Genomic DNA, 22,624 nt, shown 5'->3' on the forward strand with positions numbered 1-22,624 from the left:
AATAAAGTGGCCTACCTTATTTCTCAGAATGAGAACGAGTTGCCAATTCCTAATATAATCGTTTTTTTATCCTCATGCATATTTTAAAAAACACAGACTAGGCAGATGGTATAACAGTCTATGGCTAAAATGCTGCTTGCGGTACCTGCGTGAGACAGAAACTGAGCATTCATTTTCCAGAATCAGAAACTCCCGTTTTAGTAGGGTCTGCTTTTCAAGCAATTAGAGGGGTTGTCGTCTTTTATAGTAAAATAGTGTCTAAATGTGTTTCAGTGTCCATATGACTGATTCTGTTCGACAAAACCTCAAATGCAAACAGCCAGTGGAGGATCTCAAAAGCAAATAGCCTTGTTGTTAGAGGATCTTTCATCTTTGTTGTTGTGAGTGGCAGAGTGAGGGGGAGGGGCTTGGTGTGTAAATAGAAAGGCGCACAGTCASAGCAGAAGGAGTGAAGGAAACAAGACCAAAAAGACAARGTGAACAAGCGGACATACGCGTACCTAAAAGCAAGAAGAAAATTATAATACTCGATCTTGCGATACAGACATTTGCAAGYTCGCGCTTAAAACAAACTCAGATGAATTAGATATARGAGTCAATCGWAACGTGGTACGTAGACAGTGACACATCACCTATGTGAATTCTGGTGGTGCTACTTTTTGACTGCAACACCAGTGTTACACTAATGCAGACATCCTGATGGTATACTAGGGAAATTTTATTTACATAGCTAGGGCTTCCTTGGCCCCAAGTCAGAGCAGATCCACTGAGGCCATGGCCCAGTGAGTCCCAGGAGCCAGGCTTTTGGCCCAGCGTGTCCCAGGAGCCGGGCTGTTTTTAGCCCAGTGAGTCCCAGGAGCCGGGCTGTTTTTAGCCCAGTGTGTCCCAGGAGCCGGGCTGTTTTTAGCCCAGTGAGTCCCAGGAGCCGGGCTGTTTTTAGCCCTGTGAGTCCCAGGAGCCGGGCTGTTTTTGGTTAAACACCACGGTAATCTGGAGGTGGACACACAAAAGTCTGAGGCTTTTTAGTAAAAGACCAGTGGAAATCTTCAGTGGAAATGGAGTAACTGGGCCCAGGAGTAACTGGGCCCAGGAGTAACATTTCCCCTCCATACAAACCCCCTTTACTGTTATAAATAAATGAAATGATAACACCACAACAAACTTACAGTAACCTAGAATTACCTTTGATAATAATAACGTTTCACAATAGACTGCAGTTACCATATCAGACAGTCAGGTACACACCCTGGCAGAATGAGTCCTCTGCCACTAGGTTGAGATATGCAATCAGCCTTGGGCAGTGATTGGGGTGGATAGAGAAAAATCTAAATTGTATTTGTCACATGCTTCGTAAACAGGTGTCGACTAACAGTGAAATGCTTCCTTACGGGCCCTTCCCAACAATGCAGAGAAACAAGAGAAATAGTAGAAAAATAGTAACAGAAGGAATAAAGCCACAATCTGCAATATTAAAGCTGATCTACCTCCCATTAAAAAACACAAGGAATAAATACACAATGAATAACGTTAACTTGGCTATATAGCAGAGATAAGAGTGCTGGTTTATGGCACTGAGTYCAAAGCCAGGGTGCAGGACATCCTGCATCTGGTAAAGGTGATATTACCAAGCAGAGCTGAGGGAAGGAGTCTGCCTTAAGGCACAGACACAATGCAAGTGTTTGCCGGGTCGAGAGTACTTAGCACTTATGAACAAAGTGGCGGCTATTATTTGCAAAACGGACAAAAATGGCAGCAGTCAGATGCCCAGGCGGGTGGTCCCTTAAACACAGTGTAGTCAGCAAGCAAACATTTGTGGCAGCCAAACAGCACACCACACTTCGGTGTGATGTGTTTTCTTAGGCACTTTTCAGACAGCTAACAGAATGTCGCCTAGTAGCTAGCTGGCTACAGCAGGCCACTGTGTTTAGGCCAATGAGGTGCTAGCTAGATAGCTATACAGTATGTCAGGTTGGCTAAGATAAATATCATCAGCTAGCTAACTTCATTTTAGCTTGTTATCTTGATGTATTTTTCATTGTAAATTAAAAACACATGCTGCAAATGCATGTGTAGATAACAGGCATGGAGGAGGTTGAACGGATTTGCCTCTACAGCTGTCAGAAAGGGAGAGAGTAGTCTACTAGCTAGTTAGATTTTACGGGAGGTCATTATTTCCCCTAGAGGGGAAAATTATGAAGACCGACAGAGTCAACAGGAACCACAACAGGCTGCTGAGGGGAGAACGGAGCTAATGAAATGGCATCAAACACCTGCAAACCATGTGTTTGATGTATGGTAGCATTCCACCCATTCTGCTCCAGTCATTACCACGAGCCCAACCTCCCCAATTAAGGTGCCACCAACCTCCTGTGATAGCAACATAATAGTCAGGGCTGTCAGCCYTAGGCCCACAGTATGATGGCATTAGTGGCCTTATGYGCATGTGCAACGCGCCCTTGTCATTGTACATCTGAAGCATAGAAAAGCTAAACACACATTGTTTGCATATTGTTAATTAAGGTCCCCCCGAAATTCTCCTGCCGACACCGCGTCTGGTGGAAAGTGCACTGTTAGTCAGTAGCACACATTCCTACACTCACATTCTGTCAGTGTACCTGAGTCATCCTACCCATCACTTCGTGTCTCTCCTCCTCCTTTCCATCATACTCTCTTTCCATCATACTCTCTCTTCTTATTTCCCTCCCCCACTRTCCCTCAACCTATCAGAGACCATGTGATGAATTGTCAGTGGCTGTGTGCTCAGCCAGCCACCTGGAACGGGACACTCAAGCTGACTTTCCTTGACTCCCTGAGTGCTGATGGGGGAATACTAAAGTCTCACTCCGGTTCCAACATTCCCAGGTGCCATTCCAGGATATTTATGTTGCCGAGTCAGCGAAACAGAACAGGCTCTTAGGATTTCCATTAATACATGGCATGGAGGACCGACCACACACACACGTTTAGGGATGCTTATAGTGTTTCAGAGGTATTGCTAATGGATCTCCTCTCTGCTGCTGGTTCTGTCTCTGTGGGATATCACCGCTTTTAAACACTTTACAACACTCAAGTCATTGGCTCCTTCACTTCCACCTAAAAAAATCTTTTTTTAAAGAGGCCTTTCACTTTAGTATTGCATAGAGAATCATGGAAGAGCAGGTATGCACACACCCACTGCACAAAAACAAACCACTGTTCAAATAAACATGGTTGTCATAACAATAGTCTCTGTGTACTGGACAACAGAGCCTAGAAGCCTGCAATGTAATGAAGCTTACCATGACAAAATACACTACCGTTCAAAACATTTGGGTCACTTAGAAACGTCCTTGTTTTTGAAAGAAAAGCACATTTTTAGTCCATTAAAATAACATCAAATTGATCAGAAATACAGTGTACATATTGTTATGGTTGTAATTGACTCTTGTAGCTGGAAACGGCTGTTTTTTTAAACGGAATATCTACATAGGTAGATATTCGGTGCACAACTGCGCAAGAGGACAAGTACATTAGCGTGTCTAGTTTTAGAAACAGACACCTCAAGTCCTCAACTGGCAGCTTCATCCCGGAGTCGCCTCTTCACGTTTGAGGTTGAGACTGGTGTTTTGCAGGTACTACACTGCTCAAAAAAATAAAGGGAACACTAAAATAACACATCCTAGATCTGAATGAATGAAATATTCTTATTAAATACTTTTTTCTTTACATAGTTGAATGTGCTGACAAAAAAATACGGCAAAATTATCAAATGGAAATCAATTTATCAACCCTGGAGGTCTGGATTTGGAGTCACACTCAAATTAAAGTGGAAAACCACACTACATCAAAGTTGGATCAGCCTGTAATGTCCTTAAAACAAGTCAAAATGAGGCTCAGTAGTGTGTGTGGCCTCCACGTGCCTGTATGACCTCCCTACAACGCCTGGGCATGCTCCTGATGAGGTGGCGGATGGTCTCCTGAGGGATTCTCCCAGACCTGGACTAAAGCATCCGCCAACTCCTGGACAGTCTGTGGTGCAACGTGGCGTTGGTGGATGGAGCGAGACATGATGTCCCAGATGTGCTCAATTGGATTCAGGTCTGGGGAAGGGCGGGCCAGTCCATAGCTCAATGCCTTCTCTTGCAGGAACTGCTGCACACTCCCGCACATGAGGTCTAGCATTGTCTTGCATTAGGAGGAACCCAGGGCCAACCGCACCAGCATATGGTCTCACAAGGGGTCTGAGGATCTCATCTCGGTACCTAATGGCAGTCAGGCTACTCTGGCGAGCCCATGGAGGACTGTGGCGCCCCCAAAGAAATGCCACCCCACACTATGACTGACCCACCACAAACGGTCATGCTGGAGGATGTTGCAGGCAGCAGAACGTTCTCCACGGCGTCTCCAGACTCTGTCACGTGCTCAGTGTGAACCTGCTTTCATCTGTGAAGAGCACAGGGCGCAGTGGCGAATTTGCCAATCTTGGTGTTTCTCTGGCAAATGCCAACGTCCTGCACGGTGTTGGGCTGTAAGCACAACCCCACCTGTGGACGTCGGGCCTCATAACACCTCATGGAGTCTGTTCTGACCGTTTGAGCAGACACATGCACATTTGTGGCCTGCTGGAGGTCATTTTGCAGGGCTCTGGCAGTGCTCACCTGCTCCTCCTTGCACAAAGGCGGAGGTAGCGGTCCTGCTGCTGGGTTGTTGCCCTCCTAATGCCTCCTCCACGTCTCCTGATGTCCTGGCCTGTATCCTGGTGGCGGTGCTTTCACTTTAGTGGTAGCATGAGACGGAGTCTACAACCCACACAAGTGGCTCAGGTACTGCAGCTCATCAGGATGGCACATCAATGCGAGCTGTGGCAAGAAGGTTTGCTGTGTCTGTCAGCGTAGTGTCCAGAGCATAGAGGACACTCGTGTCCAGGCCTCTATGCTCTGGAACTACGCTGACACACACAGCAAACCTTCTTGCCACAGCTCGCATGATGTGCCATCCTGGATGAGCTGCAGTACCTGAGCCACTTGTGTGGGTTGTAGACTCCGTCTCATGCTCCACTAGAGTGAAAGCACTGCCAGCATTCAATAGTGACCAAAACATCAGGCCAGGAAGCATAGGACCTGAGAAGTGGTCTGTGGTCACCACCTGCAGAACCATCCTTTATTGGGGGTGTCTTGCATTGCCTATAATTTCTCACCTGTTTGTCTATTCCATTTGCCAACAGCATGTGAAATTTATTGTCAATCAGTGTTGCTTCCTAAGTGGACAGTTTGATTTCACAGAAGTGTGATTGACTTGGAGTTACATTGTGTTGTTTAAGTGTTCCCTTTATTTTTTTGAGCAGTGTATTTAACGAAGCTGCCAGTTGAGGACTTGTGAGGTGTCTGTTTCTAAAACTAGACACTCTAATGTACTTGTCCTCTTGCTCAGTTGTGCACCGGGCCTCTCACTCTTTCCATTCTGGTTAGAGACAGTTTGCGCTGTTCTGTGAAGGGAGTAGTACACAGCGTTGTACGAGATCTTCAGTTTCTTGGTCATTTCTCGCATGGAATAGCCTTCATTCCTCAGAAGAAGAATAGACTGACGAGTTACAGAAGAAAGTACTTTGTTGCTGGCCATTTTGAGCCTGTAATCGAACCCACAAACGCTGATGCTCCAGATACTCAACTAGTCTAAAGAAGGTCAGTTTTATTGCTTCTTTAATCGGAACAACAATTTTCAGCTGTGATAACATAATTGCAAAAGGGTTTTCTAATGATCAATTAGCCTTATAAAATGATAAACTTGGATTAGCTAACACAACGTGCCATTGGAACACAGGAGTGATGGTTGCTGATAATGGGCCTCTGTATGCCTATGTAGATATTCCATAAATAATCTGCTGTTTCCAGCTACAATAGTCATTTACAACATTAACAATGTCGACACTATTTCTGATCAATTTGATGTAATTTTAARAGACACATTTTTTGCTTTTCTTTCAAAAACAAGGACATTTCTAAGTGACCCCAAACTTTTGAACGGTAGTGTACATAACCAGGAAACAATAGGCAGGCAACTGTCTGCAAGTCTAAAACATTCAAAGGGYCCTGGTCCCTAGAAAGTTCTGTGCTACAAAGGTGTACCAGTCTTGGCCAGCACAGGGTGGCACCGGGTACTAGAGCAATGTCAATGACGGTCAGATAAATGATTAAACATTACTGTTTGCCTTACAGTGACAATCAGCAGTTGAAACAATAGTGTTTTCGGTAAAAATATGCGGGAAGGGGCTGAAAAAATGCAACCGCTCTCAATTTCATAGACAGAGATATGGATGCAAGGACTGACCATCTGTGATATCAACATTATAGTTACAACCATGTTGAGGCTATATAGTGTTTAATTTTGTTTACAAACATTGGCATAAAACCAGCTTATATATTTGGGGTTCTGATGGGGTATGACAGTTTAACTAAGTTTGAGGCTTTTATAAGTTACATTCTTCAAGAATCWATTGGTACTAGTGCCATGTAAAAAAGCTAACGTTTAAGTTCCTTGCTCAGAACATGAGAACATATGAAAGCTGGTGGTTCCTTTTAACATGAGTCTTCAATATTCCCAGGTAAGGAGTTTTAGGTTGTAGTTATTATAGGAATTATAGGACTATTTCTCTCTATACGATTTGTATTTCATATACCTTTGACTATTGGATGTTCTTATAGGCACTTTTGTATTGCCAGTGTAACAGTATAGCTTCCGTGTCCTCTCCTCGTTCCTACCTGGGCTCGAACCAGGAACACATCGACAACAGCCACCCTCGAAGCAGCATTACCCATGCAGAGCAAGGGGAACAACTACTCCAAGTCTCAGAGCGAGTGATGTTTGAAACGCTATTAGCGCGCACCCCACTAACTAGCTAGCCATTTCACATCAGTTACACCAGCCTAATCTCGGGAGTTGATAGGCTTGAAGTCATAAACAGCTCAATGCTTGAAGCATTGCGAAGAGCTGCTGGCAATACGCACAAAAGTGCTGTTTGAATTAATGCTTACGAGCTAGCTGCTGCCTACCACCACTCAGTCAGACTGCTCTATCAAATCATAGACTTAATTATAACATAATAACACACAGAAATACGAGCCTAAGGTCATTAATACGGTCAAATCCGGAAACTATCATCATCTCAAAAACAAAAACGTTTATTCTTTCAGTGAAATARGGAACCGTTCCGTATTTTATCTAACGGGTGGCATCCATAAGTCTAAATATTCCTGTTACATTGCACAACCTTCAATGTTATGTCATAATTACGTAAAATTSTGGCAAATTAGTTTGCAACGAGCCAGGCGGCCCAAACTGTTGCATATACCCTGACTKTGCGTGCAATGAACGCAAGAGAAGTGACAAAATTTCACCTGGTTAATATAACCACTAACCTGGATTTCTTTTAGCTAAATAGGCAGGTTTAAAAATATATACTTCTGTGTATTGATTTTAAGAAAGGCATTGATGTTTATGGTTAGGTACATTCATGCAACGATTGTGCTTTTTTGRGCTTTTTTCGCAAATGCGCTTTGTTAAATCATCCCCCGTTTGGCGAAGTTGGCTGTCTTTGTTAGGAAGAAATAGTCTTCACACAGTTTGCAACTAGCCAGGCGGCCCAAACTGCTGCATATACCCTGACTCAAGAGAAGTGACAATTTTCCTAGTTAAATGAATGTATGAAAACTTGAAATCGGCCCTAATTAATCGGCCATTCCGATGAATCGGTTGACCTCTAGTACTAAGTATATCATTCATTTATTAATCAAAAAATMTAGCAACTGCAGATTACCCCTTTAAAGTGGCTGTTGCTATTGGTTTTGGCATTTACCTATGATTTTGCAACTGTTATTCTCAAAACCTACATTTTTGGTGAGCGGTGGCACAAGTAGGAGCCCTTGCATAATCCTTWGTTAATTCTCCCTGTAGGTGAAAGTTGAACCATTTAGAGTATGGTTGATGGGAAAAGAACAGGCCCTAGGCCTTAGGCCCTGGAGGCACTATCAACATTTACAGAGAGGGTGCTAACTGCAAACACAAACAAAATGATGATTTGAAATATGAATCATAGCTACAGTTCTGGAGAGGCAGTTGGCAGCAGCATGTCAACATTAAAGTTAGGCCTACGCCTGGTGAACTTTTAACATGCAGATATTTTCATGAGTGAGGTTTGCAGGCCATTGATCAGTAGGTCCCCCCTGCGAGAGGCCCAGTGACACAGTGGAGGTGCAGTGAAACTATAAGCAGGCAATGTTTATTTTGGTCCGTGGTCACAAGGTGAGGAAGTTAGCGGATGTTAGGTGTTGACCGGGTGGTTCTGCTCTTCCAGAGAAGAGGYAATGTCTCAGACAGTATTGTAATGCTTCCCCTAGCATCACAAGGTAGAAGTAGCCACTCGACACCTGACGTGTTGGTAGCAGCCCTGACCATAGTTCTAAGWTCTTTAGACCTCACCCTTAGYAAGAAAGCTGACATGGAGATCGCCTGTATAGAGACCATAGTAACCTGAGTTCTCATTCCTGGTGCTAACTCCAGGGTACCCACAGGGACTGTGCAGGCTTTTGTTCCAGCATTGCACTAACACAACTGATTAAACTAATCATCAAAAGCCCAGTTGATTCATTGAATCAGGTCTGTTACAGGCAGGAACTCTCAAAACTGGGCTCTTGGGCCTAAATTAGATACGGTGAGAGACCCTGATTGTCTTGGCTCAGGCACAACTATGTGAGCTTATCAACAGTGAAACCTCAGCAGAATGAGTCTGGGCCAACGTGGACAGTCAGGTAGACTAGACTTTAGTTGTCTCCTGGGTGACGAAGTAACAGAGTCTGATGTAAGAGCAGGGTTTCCTTGCAGAGCATTCAGACTGGAGCGTGACTGGAATGTGAACTGAGCCGGGCAYCYTGAGGGAATGTCAGACACACTACTATCAGCGGGACCTGCTGTTGGGTAAAAACTACTGGAGGTGGAGAAAGAGAGGAAGGGGGTAGAAAGGTGGAGAAAGGTGAAAGGTAAGAAACTGGTGAAGCAGGGTCAGAGTTGAAGTTGGGAAGGGGTCCTATGCTGACAAGGTGCTGAGATGGCGGCCTTAGATCAGGGTTTCCCAAACTCGGTCCTGGGGCCCTAGCACCACACAGCTGAGTCAATTAATCAAAGCTTGATGATGAGTTGGTTATTTGAATCAGCTGTGCAGTGCTAGGGCAAAAGCCAAAATGTGCAAAGGGGGGGGGGCCTAGGACTGATTTTGGAAAACCCTGTCTTAGATGACCATAGAGCCAGTGACAAACACCGAGTGATCTTGGAGGATATACAGTTGGAATAGTGACTGGCTGTAGACTGKAAATMATAATGGTCTTGGATGGAGAGTTAAGGGTATTACTGCACTATTGGAGCTAGGAACGTAAGCATTTCGCTACACCCGCGATAACATCTACTAAATGTGAGTGACCAATCAAATTAGATTTGATGGCAGGCTGATAACGGCTCTCTGTGTGTGTTGTYTTCTTGGCATCAGAACAGACAACAACTTCTCGCTTTCGTCTCCAAACCACCATGACAGCTGGTTACCATGGTTACTGCAACTGACAGGTTAAATTAGCACACTGTGTGTCTGCATGGTGACAGGAGAGGAGCTGCTCTGGTGCCTGCCTTCACATTACATCCCTMATCCTTAGCACATAGGTCATTATTTTTATCTAATCTTCATAGTTTCACCATGATCAAATATGTTTCTACCTGATAAAAAAAAAAAGACAGCAGGACACTAACAAGGTTAGCGTGACATGGTTACTGCACTGTGCAGCTCTGCATTTTTCAGGCTCCTGAGGCCAAACCACACATGGCCAGAGAAGTGGATCCATTACAGGCCCGATGCACAATGCACTCTTTCTCCCTCGCACACAGTATACTCAACACACATAAACACCATGATATCATTTTCAAGCCTATCACCACATCCACTCACACTGTCCTCTCTCTATGCTGCACACACACGGTGTTGATGTCAAATATGAATGAGTGTGAGTCACTCTCTCTGATTAAAAGCAGCAGTACAGGCCCAGACCTCTACTTGGCTCAGAGACACTGGGTGGGATGCAATGTGACTGGTCACTGGAGAGTATGGCAATAAATAAATAGAATCCAAATCTCTAACGTTTCATTTTCAGAACTTGAAAATAGTAGACAGCAGGGAAAAAAAATAATCACTAGGCAAAAAAAGATTAACCCAATCCATTTTAAAGTGGTCTCTAGTAGCAACCAACACTGGCTTGCAGACAGACCAAAAGGGGGAAACCGCCATTGCCATGGTGAACATGAGGGTCATTTTCTTTGTGCAAAAAAACTCTTCAACAAACACATCCTTCCTGCTAAACTTATAGCCCCCTCCCCAACCCAAAAACACAGCCTTTCAAGGAGAGGAAATACTCAACTCTGAGAAAGAGAAAGAGAGAAAGAGAAAGAGAGAAAGAGAAAAAGAGAAAGAGAGAGAAAGTGCGAGAGAGAGGCTGTGTCCCAAATGGCACCCTATGTAGGCAACCCAAAATGCACGTCCTGGTCAAAAGTAGTGCACTACATAGTACACTACATGGTACCATTCAGACAAGAGAGATGTGGCCAACAAGTCTTCGCTTTAACTTCTCCCTTTTTGTTTTGCAGCAAAAAAAAGGTCACTGTTCACCTCCAAATATGGTCGACGAATAAACATACTTTTTAAAAAATGTACTCAGTTCCTTTGCAGTCGTCTGCGCTTGTCTCTGCGGTCTGTTTCCTTCTCCTCCTACTCTACTACTTTCTGGCAATGTCCACCCACACATACACGTGTGAACTTTCCAATGAATCTAKGCACTGTGAAGTCAGAGGTCAGACTTTTTTTCTAATACCAAACTGCCTGTTCTGTATCAGACTAGAGGTCGACCGATTATGATTTTTCAACGCCGATACCGATTATTGGAGGACAAAAAAAGCCGATACCGATTAATCGGCAGATTTTTTTTATTTTTTATTATCATACACACACACACATATTTTTGTAATAATGACAACTGCAACATTACTGAATGAACAATGAACACTTATTTTAACTTAATATAATACATAAATACACACAGCTCTGAAGTGACAATGATACTGAAGAGTCTGTTTAGGAGACAAATACTCTCAAATGTTTAATAAAAATAGAGTTTAAGTTACTGTGATGAATGTTGAAACAAAAACTGTCATTTCTATATGCAGGAAATCCTATTTTAATAATGGGCATGGTAAGAATTGACGACCAAAGTGTGAGTCATAATTCCCATGACACCTAGCAAAATCTGAAAAGCGGTTCTTTCATTATTCCATAGGATATTTTTAGATTCACTTACAATAAGGTCTGTGTTTCATGTAGGCTTACACCACCTTGCCAATTTTATAACTGTGTAGATATCCATAGGACAAGGTAACTCTGATTTGCTAAATATAAGCGAAGATAAAAAAATTGTAGAGTGGATTTATGAAAATATGTTGACAAACGTTACTAATCCTAGTGAGATTTACACGGGTATCAAAACGTCGAGGCGGTTTAAGCCTGCACGAAACACAGACCTTATTTGAAGTAGATCAAGAATTCTCTATGGAAGACATGAACTGTAAAATAACGAAGGAACCCTGTCAAGTTAAGCCGCAAGTTATTACAGGAATTATAACGCGTCGACTATTTCTCTCTAAACCATATACCTTTGACTAATCCGGAAACTATCACCTCGAAAACAAAACGTTTATTCCGTTCGTATTTTATCTAACGGGTGGCATCCATGAGTCTAAATATTCCTGTTACATTGCACAACCTTCAATGTTGTCATAATTACGTAAAATTCTGGCAAATTAGTTCGCAAAGAGCCAGGCGGCCCAAACTGTTGCATATACCCTGACTCTACGTGCAATGAACGCAAGAGAAATGACATTTTCACCTGGTTAATATTGCCTGCTAACCTGGATTTCTTTTAGCTAAATATGCAGGTTTAAAAATATATACTTGTTATTGATTTTAAGAAAGGCATTGATGTTTATGGTTAAGTACATATTGGAGCAATGACAGTCATTGATTGATTGTTTTTTATAAGATAAGTTTAATGCTAGCTAGCAATTTACCTTAGCTTACTGCATTCGCGGCACAGGCAGGCTCCTCGTGGAGTGCAATGTAATCAGTGTTAGAGCATTGGACTAGTTAACTGTAAGGWTGCAAGATTGGATCCCCCGAGCWGACAAMGTTAAAAATCTGTCGTTCTGCCCCTGAACGAGGCAGAACGTTCCTAGGCCGTCATTGAAAATAAGAATGTGTTCTTAACTGACTTGCCTAGTTAAATAAAGATTGAATAAAGGTGTAAAAAAAATATATATATATAATAATTTGGCAAATCGGCGCCCAAAAATACCGATTTCCGATTGTTATGAAAACTTGAAATCGGCCCCGATTAATCGCCCATTCCGATTAATCGGTCGACCTCTATATCAGACCTCTCCATTTCATTCCGTGTCTTTTCTACATTACCAGTATGGAAATACAGCAGCCTACAGTATCTACCTGCCCTGCCTCAAAGCCCTTAGTGCCCTGGTCTAGAAAGAGTGTTTTGGCTTTCACTTATCTTGGACGGGGTCAGGTTTGGGGAGAACTGATCTTGCAACAGTTCTTAAGCATCACATTCCTTGTGGAGCATGGCACACACACACATTGAACTACTCACGCACAACACACTCCTGGCCAGCCAGCAGCAGCAGCACAGTCTGTTAGGTGACAAGCTACTAAACTAGAGTTGCCCAGATATCACATTTACATCACAGCTGTATGCAGACAGACTAGGGGGGGAAAGGATCCACATATCTCCAACTTTAATCAGTGACACTCTTCAGCATGTTAGCACAGTGCTATGCTAACGGCAATAGCCTACAGTTCTTTGGCCTGAAGTGGTCAGTGACTTCTAGAGCAGGGATCATCAACTAGGCTAGGGCGGAATACCGTATATACCCTATACCAAGGTATTTTGAAAAAGTGACGGGATGGATTTTCAATCTCTTTGAKGTTTAATAAATTAAAATATTTATTGGTGCGGTCTTTAAAACTTCAGGCTAGGGTCTATTTTTCCTCCACTTCCTGTCTGACTGACGTGCCCATAGTAAACTGTTTGTTACTCAGGCCCAGAAGCCAGWATATGCATATAAATCGCACCATTGGATATAAAACACTTTGAAGTTTGTAGAAATGTTAAAATAATTTATGAGACTATAACACAATTGATATGGTAGGATAAAATCCAAAGAAAAAAAAAACTGAATTTTATTTAGTTTTTTTAAGAGCCCATGCTCTTTCATTGGAAAGCTATGGGTCCTARGCAATTCCAGCTCCCAGATTGCAATTCCTATGGCTTCCACTAGATGTCAATAGTCTTTGTTCAAGGTTTCAGGCTTGTTTCTTCCCAAACAAGGAAMKATTTTGAGTTTTGGTACYGGGAGTCAGAGTTGGAAATCAGTCTTGTGCGCGCCGACAAAGAGGARGCGCACTTGCTAATTTAGCTTTTCTATTGAACATACTTCTTTTAGTATGAAATATTACAGTTGAATTACATTTTAGGGTACCTGAGGATTAAATATAAATGTATTTTGACTTGTTTTAACTTCTATGGCCTGGGGGCAGTATTTAGACATCTGGATGAGAAGCGTGCCCAAAGTAAACTGCCTGTTACTCAGGCCCAGAAGCTAGGATATGCATATAATGCATATGGTAGATTTGGATAGAAAACACTCTAAAGTTTCCAAAACTGTTAAAATAATGTCTGTGAGTATAACAGAACTGATATGGTAGGCAAAAACCTGAGGAAAATCCATCCAGGAAGTGGGATCTTTTTTTTTTATGTGGGTACTTTTCAATTGAATGCCTATAGAGTATCTAATGGGTTAGGACCCAGATTGCAYTTCCTATGGCTTCGACTAGATGTCAACAGTCTTTAGACATTGTTTCAGGCTTGTTTTCTGAAAAATGAAGAAGAATGAGACCTTTCTGTCAGTGGACTGAGYAAGAATGCAGAGCTGGTTTGCGCGCGTGACCGAGTGCGCGCCCTTCGTTGTTTTTCCTTTCTATTGAATACGCTATTGTCCGGTTGAAATATTATAGATTATTTAGACAATTGACAACCTGAGGATTAATTATAAACATCGTTTGACATGTTTCGACGAACTTTACCYGTACTATTAGGATGTATTCGTCTGCATGTTTTGACCGCKTTTGAGCCAGTGGATTACTGAACAAAACGCACCAACAATACTGAGTTTTTGGTATATAAAGAGGGACTTTATCAACAAAASTAACATTTGTGTAGCTGGGACTCGTGACTGCAACSATATGAAGATCTTCAAAGGTAAGTGATTAATTTTATCGCTATTTCTGACTTTTGTAATTCCTTTACTTGGTTGTAAAATGTTTGTATGCTTTTGTAAGTGGGGCGCTGTCCTCAGATAATCGCATGGTAGGCTTTCGCCGTAAAGCCTTTTTGAAATCTGACAAAGCGGCTGGATTAACAAGAAGTTAATCTTTAAACCGATGTATGCTTCTACACCTGCATTGCTTGCTGTTTGGGGTTTTAGGCTGGGTTTCTGTACAGCACTTCGAGATATTAGCTGATGTACGAAGGGCTATATAAAATAAACTTGATTTGATTTGATTTGATGTATAACACTTGTATTTTTTATGAATGTTTATTATGACTATCTGTATTTTGAATTTGGCGCTCTGCAATTTCACCAGATGTTGTCGACAGGTGTCCCGCTCACAGGACGCCTAGCCCTAAATTAACAGAGAACAGAGCGACTATGGGGAGATCTGTTACACAGGGCATTGACCACGGAGATTGACCACAACAGACAGAAGGCCTATGGCTTAATGACCATGCAGTAGTCTCCCAATGAGTGGGACAGGGGTGGGTGGCTCAGAAAATTCAAACAATAGATTTACAGCAATCAAACCCCTCTCCCTACACTTCACTTAAAGAAAGTAAACTGAGGGATAGAAGATTCACTCACTAGGGCTGGGAATTGCCAGGGACCTCACGATACGATATTATCACTAAATAGGTGCCGATGCGATATGTATTGCAATTCTCACAATTCTATTGTATTGAGGTCTACGYTGTGAAGTCGTTTGTGGTGACGAAGGGCACGATATAGCATCCATAACAATATTGCGATATGTAACTATAYGGCTGGGCGATATGGCAAATAAATGATCAAGATATCTATATATTTTTTTCATTCGATAACGATAATTAGRGTTGGGCCAGTAACCGAAAGGACGCAAGATCGAATCCCTGAGCTGACAAGGTAAAAATCTGTCCTCTACCCCTGAACAAGGCAGTTAACCCACTGTTCCCCGATAGGCCGTCATTGTAAATAAGAAGTTGTTCTTAACTAACTTGCCTAGTTAAATAAAGGTTACATTGTTTTATAATTATGTTAGCTACACATAAAAAGATACTTTAAAGGAAAATTGTTCCATGTTTGCGGCCAGGGAGCACATACCTGGGGTCAATTAAATTTATAAGCATCTTGAAACCTTCCTTTTCGACTGTGCTAATTGGTAGCATGTCCAATGCGATGCATAATAGCATTTGTGATGTCTTTGTCTTTTCGATGTTTGCTTGTAGGGCATAAACGCTGTAAGTGTTGATTGCTTCGGGCAAACATCKCTAGATTGGCTGGTGCTTGAGGGGCGTTTATAAATACCATGGCGCAAACTCAAACTTCCTGCATGTTCCAAAGAGTGATTTTGCTTCAGATGTTGAAAAAGGTTTGTCAWATTACCAGACTTCGTAGCCACCTGTCTACGGCACAATTTGCACCGAACATTGCTCTGCTCTCTGTCGGACTTCAAAAAGCCAAACCACTTCCAAATTACTGAAACAGTTTAACCCTTTTAAATCGATAATTTCTTCATTGGAAGCTGTTTTTTTCTRCATGGCTATCACTGCCACTGTTTTCGCCTACATCACTCATTTTTCGTGGTTAATAGTGGCTACTCCATCACTCGAGGTGCTAAGTGGTTTTTTGTGGGCATATACCTATCCACGTGCATAGTCACTTCTCTCATCATTACCGCTTACATTACATGGGGACGTGCAAATTCACGAGCATCATGRTCTCTCCCTCCTCTGTGTAAAGAAATTTGACTGCAACCAAACACAGCACACACAAATTGTACCAGGAGGCAAGAAAGAAAAGACTGCATTTCCCTGTCATCGCTCGCTTTGTGACTGACAGGCGCCTATCCTATCAATAGATCACTAGAAGATGCAGATKTTTCATTCTAGCAGGCGATGGTTTGACGGACTAGAGAATTGAAACTTAAATGAAAAAGTAGCCTACTTAATACAGAGGCAACAGTAAACAGGTCGTCCCCCACGAATGATGCAACGGCCCCCTTCGGGACAATCCTTGTAATTTGGTAAATGACAAATCTCTATGGCATGATGCATCATTCATTAGGTACTAGTCTGGAAAATATTGCGTCGAGAGACCTTTGTCCATAGATGCCACATATCAAGTTAGGTGCAGATCAGTCATTAGGTGCCAGAAGAGTAGTGTTTTAAGTGTTTTACAAGAAATTCTGAACCATAATGGCGGACCTTATGGGACATTGGGATAAATTTGTTCCTTGTGAGGAGAAGGACATCTGCACCAAATTTCATGACTTTAGGTCCAACAGGGTGTGACCTTTCAAAGTTTGCATTTTCAATATCGTTATAGCGCCACCATCTGGCAAATGAGTGTAATTTTGTAAATGTCATATCTCTATGGCAAGACGCATCATTCACCAAGTTTTGTCAAAATCGTGTCAACGCTGTCAGCTATCACGTGTGACTAACGTACGGACAAACGCACAAACAGCCGGCTGAAAATGAGTCTGTAACCGGCTGATTAGCCGACGGCCGGCGCTACTGGAAAATGCTGCCTAGTAGACAGGTACAGAGACACAGACAAAAGAGCCAGTGGACCACACTTTGAGGAACACATACATTTGCATACTAATAGACAATCATATCTGGAGTGACCTACAAGGATGGGTGCWTACAAAAAACAGCAGGGTGGGGGGTTGAACAACACACAGTAATAATATGGAACCCAGAAATCAAACAGCTTTCCCTGGGAGAGGGAAGGGGGTGGGGTTGACAACTGTTAAACACTTTTTTTTTTTTTTTTATGTAATCATCCATTCACCAGAGATGAATAACCATCCAATCAGGAGCAACCTTWTCCTGCCCAGGACCAATCAGCATTGCTTCCTCTGTTCCTTTCAACGAATCAGATGCTGTGTGCAGGATTAGGCCAAACACAGTGGGACACCAGATTATAATTCCTTTCTTTGATGGCAACGATGAAGAAGGGGAGGGGGTCTTGATCATAGATAAACTGTACTGGCCTAACAGACAATCTAGTACCACCGCTGATATACCCTGGGGGGGATTGGAACGATTACTCCTCTAATCCCAGGCTGACTGGGAACAGGATTGCCCCAGTCCTGCCCTGAGGGGTAACGGCAGGAGAGGAAGGGTGAGGGGGATAAATTCTCCAAATTCCATGGAAGACCATCAAAGCAAAGCAGGGCTGGGAATTGCCAGGGACCTGACGATAGAATAGTATCACAATATTTAGGTGCCAATACAATATGTAATGCGATTCTAAACAATTGACTCCCTATTTAAAAAGAAGATTGAGAACAAGCTATGAAGGAAAAATACATTTACATTTACATTTAAGTCATTTAGCAGACGCTCTTATCCAGAGCGACTTACAAATTGGAAAGTTCATACATATTCATCCTGGTCCCCCCGTGGGGAATGAACCCACAACCCTGGCGTTGCAAGCGCCATGCTCTGCCAACTGAGCCACACGGGACCAAAATACTGGAGAATTGGTGCAGGTACAGCCTACTAGCGCAAAAATAATATTGTGAAATTTGCAAAGCAATACCATGTATCGTCAAATAATTTCCCAATATTTTTATTTTATTTCACCTTTATTTAACCAGGTAGGCTAGTTGAGAACAAGTTCTCATTTGCAACTGCGACCTGGCAATATGTATATATGCAATATGTAACTGTATCCATTTTTATCCCCATCACTAGCTTCTAGAAGTGGGTCACTGAGGTCAGGCTGCAGGGCCCTGGGGCACTCGTCTGCCTCCTGAATAAGGAGCATTCATTACAGCAGACAGACAGCGATGAAACAGTCACACGCACACACAAGCACACAGCCCCGGGCTGGGGCAGGGACATAAACAAAAGTCCTTCACTAGAAGAGCAGTAGGCTTACATCCAGGTCAGAGCAGGGACCAGAGAGTCACTTTACATCATGTCTGCAGGGAGAGAAGTATCCYGCACAAGCCCTGAGAGACACCAGACCAGCCAGTATTCAGTATAGCTTCACACTGAGACAAGCAGTGTCCGTTTACAGCCTAACAGACAGGGAAGCAGTAACGTTACCAAGATACCATGGCATGACGAGTCCCATGGTAGAGACATTCCGACACACACACACAGCTCTGTCCCCCTTCCAGCAGCACCCCCGTCCCCTATGAAAGACAGATTGTGAAGTCTATTTCTGGAGGTCCTGAGTGGCTGCACCCTGGCCTGCTCTAGAACCAGGGAGGAAGTGGTAGCCCACAGATCGAGACGAGAGGAGTGCTGGCAAGATCCTAGCACTCCTCTCTCTCTCTCTCGTGTRCTTTTCCGCTGCATTGGTTGTTGTGGTGTTTCAGTCTCACTCTGGCGGTCTCTAAATGTAAAGCTAATTCAAATCGTCCAGCAAAACATAGGCATATCTATGCACCTGACCTAAAGAAGCAGTGGCTGAATCTCCTGGCTGTCAATGACAAGAATGCTGCTCACTTGTCGCTGATAGGTATTTCGTTTTATAATGAATTGGACAACACTACAGTAGGTGGCATTCTTCATGCTTCTCTCCTCTATACAGATCTGTGTACCTCTAGCTGGGCTGCATGCTGTTGTAAAGGGAGCGGAGTCACAGTGCTGAGCTCTGGTCCWGGCTCTCTCACTGTGCCAGAGTTGTCACTCCTGGGTGAAAACCAACTGCTGTGCATTCTGTCTAGTCCCCCACTGCTGCATACACAAACAGTAACACTCCTCCAACTGCCTGGGAGGGAGGTAGAAAASGGGTCAGAACAGAGAGCAGTGTGTGTTGCGGCTGATCATGGAATGAGGCCCTTGGCTTCTACAAAATTACATACAGCTCCGCACCCACATGAGAACACCCCCCCCCTCCCCCAGTTTTCATAGAACACAGACACACAACAGAGGGACAATCTGGATTCTCGCTCTAAACACATCTCCCAAGAGTCCTCTCTCCTATTTCCTGTTTGGGCCGGGAGCCCCGCGGACGGAGTATCCGATTCGCCGCAGTGTTCTCAGCACAAAAGGGGACGGCTGTCAAAACAGAGCTACACAAGAAACCCCAGTCAGGCTGACCACACCCTGGCCATCTTGGCTCCCCATGTGAAGTCTATCTGATCGATAAGAGTTTGGGTTGAGCACAACTATCAGGCTACCTGACACCTTAGTGACTAATGGGGTGTGTGAATGGGAGCTGTTGGCAGTGGTCARCAGGGCAGGGGCGTGCCCTACAACCACAACATTGACTGTAAACAGTACAGTAGCAAAACCTGCCCCACAGGGTGCAGAGAGGTTTTGTTTCTCTGAATATCCTCTTCTAATAATTCAACTGATGAATGCTTTACATTGTACACTGTCGACTCTATTCTAAGCGTGGTCACATACAATTAAAAGGATGGGTGTATGCAGGTAAAAGCTTTTCTCCATCACTGAATGTTATGTTGATGATGTAATCACCCAGGAAGAATCTTCTCTAGAAATACAGTGATGTTTCAACAACTCAGACGGTGGAAGTAACTTGCAAACACAGATGCGCTCACACACCCAACCTGTTAGTCAGCAGTTGTGAAACATTCCAGGCCAGTGTAAATGTGTGTCAGTCAAAACACAGATGAAGCCACACCTCCACACCTGTGCTTTCAGGACATGGCAGGACAACAGCTCTGTCAAAATGTCAGAGAGCACCAAGCTTTCTCTGGTATGCGAGAATGATGTCAGAAGACAATGTCATTGCCCCTGGGAGCATGCATCAGCCTAACAGAATAAAGAGTATCAAACTGGAGTATCGATCTGATTGCAGAAGAGTGGATATCCTCTTTAGGTAATGATTATGGGGTCAGTGTTCAGGAACAGGGGGTAAYACTAAAATAAGCTAGTGTTGCTGAAAAGTAAAATGCATACTTTAAAGAATAAAATGTCAGATGCATATGTTGCAGCAAGTTATTTACTATGCATGTATATATTAAGCATTGGGCTGCTGTAAAAGGGTTTCAACGACAGACAAATCATAATCCCTGAGTCTTGTTTCTTTATTGGGTACGGAGGCCTCGTTTCTCCTTGATCACCTCAGCGCTTGGGGTTTTACTGTCTGCTTCCCAGATGCTTTACAGGCCTAGTCTGCATTCAGCAGCAAGAACAGCAGGGTAGATACAGGAAGGAGAGACATTCTGCAGTCAATTCTGCAACGTCCACATCATAACATCCTGCCACTCAACCTTGCAGGGATTGGCCCCCTTCAAAGACAGACATGCATTAAATGTATGCAAAGAAAAACAAAATGTTCATTGTCCAACCTCAATTTTCCAACCAAGAAATAATTACACAAGCCAGTTCTTGCTTGATTTTAGACGCAGAGGACTTGTCATGCTACTATGTTTCTGCATGCTCCATCTAAATAAGTCATTAACAGAATCCATTCTATAAATAAAAGACGTTACAAGTTTCCAAATAGCTTAATATATTCATCGGATAAAGCGGCTTTAATATTTCATGGTTTACAGGCCATTATACCGCACAGATCTAGGACACCGCACAAACCGGGGGGAGCGTCAGATAACAGTCCCAAACGCTCAGCGTCCGAAACAACACAACAGGAAGAAAACTGAGCATCTACTGGGCTCCGTTCCGGCCGCTCTGGTTCAAGTGGCTTGGGGAGGGGCAAAGCKATTCTAGGTTAGTCCACAAACAAAAAGAGACCGAGAAAACAACCAACAATACTTTCATTTCTAAACCATACGTTAGTTGTTCACAAGCATTGGCAGTAAAAATAGTACGCTTATCAAGCAAAGATTTGCTTTGCTTCTCAGAATGACCAACTGGTCCTTTTAATTTCGACCTCATGTAAAATCTCGACACGAATGTTTGACGTTTGCTTTACTAGCTCATTCGTGTTAGCTTGGCGAGAGGTGACAGAAAATGGTTTGCTTTAGTTAACAAGTTGATTTAATAAATCCGTATTAACTAGAAGTCTACTCTAACCAACGCCGCCAACACGTCGTTAGCTAGCAAGCTAACAAGAATCATTCACCAAGCTAGTTAGCTTGCAATTTCACTTCAGTTATTCGTTAGCTAGATATGACTATGAAAATGACTAATGACAGCAAAAAAAAATGGAATGCAGACATTCACTCAAACTCTTTCCTCGTGGTTTGAAATGACACCGTGGTTTGAAATGACACCAGACGAGAGGCCTTTGACATCCGCGATTTGTAGTTCAGTGCCCTGCCGTATAAGACACCCCACAGCTGTGGGACGCCGTTTTGTCCCGGCCCGTCCCCGCCTCCCTTTCCTCCGCCTCCTCCTGTTTACTAGGGCTGAACCGCGGCTAATACGCCAGCATTAGCTAGCTAGCACTTAGGAAAATAGCTAGCCCAAAACTCACCTCTCTTATCGAGGTCGTAACCGACCACCACGAAGTAGTCGGCGAGCCTGGCCATCTCGGAGTTCACGGAGACAGGCCTTTATTGCGGTATCCTTTCCCTTTACCGTCGATATTCCATTCACATTCTGTTGGCGAAAGYCACATCACGGGCAACAGAAGCATCCTTCCTGCTGTATCCTGCCGCCATACTGTCAGTATGCCTTGCGCTGACAGCGAAGTGTGATGAGTCTGCGCACTGGGTTACAGGGAGGGGCGCAGGGCAAGAATGTCCCACGACGTCCCATTAATGAATGTAGTTGAGTGTAGCTCTCTTGCAAAAAAACTATAACCACTATTGCCTAGAAATGCAACGCGTTGCTAGCTAGATGCTGACCATTATCTTACTGAAAACATGCAATATTTGCGGTAGAATGATTCTGAACAATTTGTGTATTTAGCATGCATCAATAACATCTTGGCTACAGGGCATGGTACTTGGGAAACCTTATGTAGTCTACCAATGCACATCAACATATCAAATAAACACGTTAAAACAAGTCTTTGACAGCCCAAGTTGACTTTTTACAGTGAAAATGACAACACTGTATCATAACCTTTCTGTGCACTCACTGTCAATCTTTTGGTTATCTAAACTAGAGACCATATCTTCCTCATATCTGTCACAAGTGTTCCCCAGCCCACATGTCATTGCTGAAATTACTCTGGAATCAGAGGGTCTGCCAGAACTGATCAGAGGACAGCCCACAGGAATGCCTGCTTTCGCAGTGTGTGTGTGGTCAAAACAGATGGTAGCCCATATAGTTGAAATGTA

At 43.3% G+C, this 22,624-nt stretch overlaps 1 protein-coding gene across 1 annotated transcript in view; it reads right to left on the reverse strand.

Moving 5' to 3' along the window:
• Nucleotides 1-21,965, reverse strand: part of sbf1 (SET binding factor 1) — a 78,297-nt gene extending 56,332 nt beyond the window's left edge. The window contains 1 exon segment of the mRNA XM_070434212.1: nucleotides 21,814-21,965. Within this exon segment, the coding sequence (XP_070290313.1) occupies nucleotides 21,814-21,868 (55 nt within the window). The 5' untranslated portion in view covers nucleotides 21,869-21,965.
• Between the last annotated feature and the right edge of the window lie 659 nt (nucleotides 21,966-22,624).

This window comes from Salvelinus sp. IW2-2015, linkage group LG3 (assembly GCF_002910315.2).
Source record: "Salvelinus sp. IW2-2015 linkage group LG3, ASM291031v2, whole genome shotgun sequence".
Classification (NCBI taxonomy): Eukaryota; Metazoa; Chordata; class Actinopteri; order Salmoniformes; family Salmonidae; genus Salvelinus; species Salvelinus sp. IW2-2015.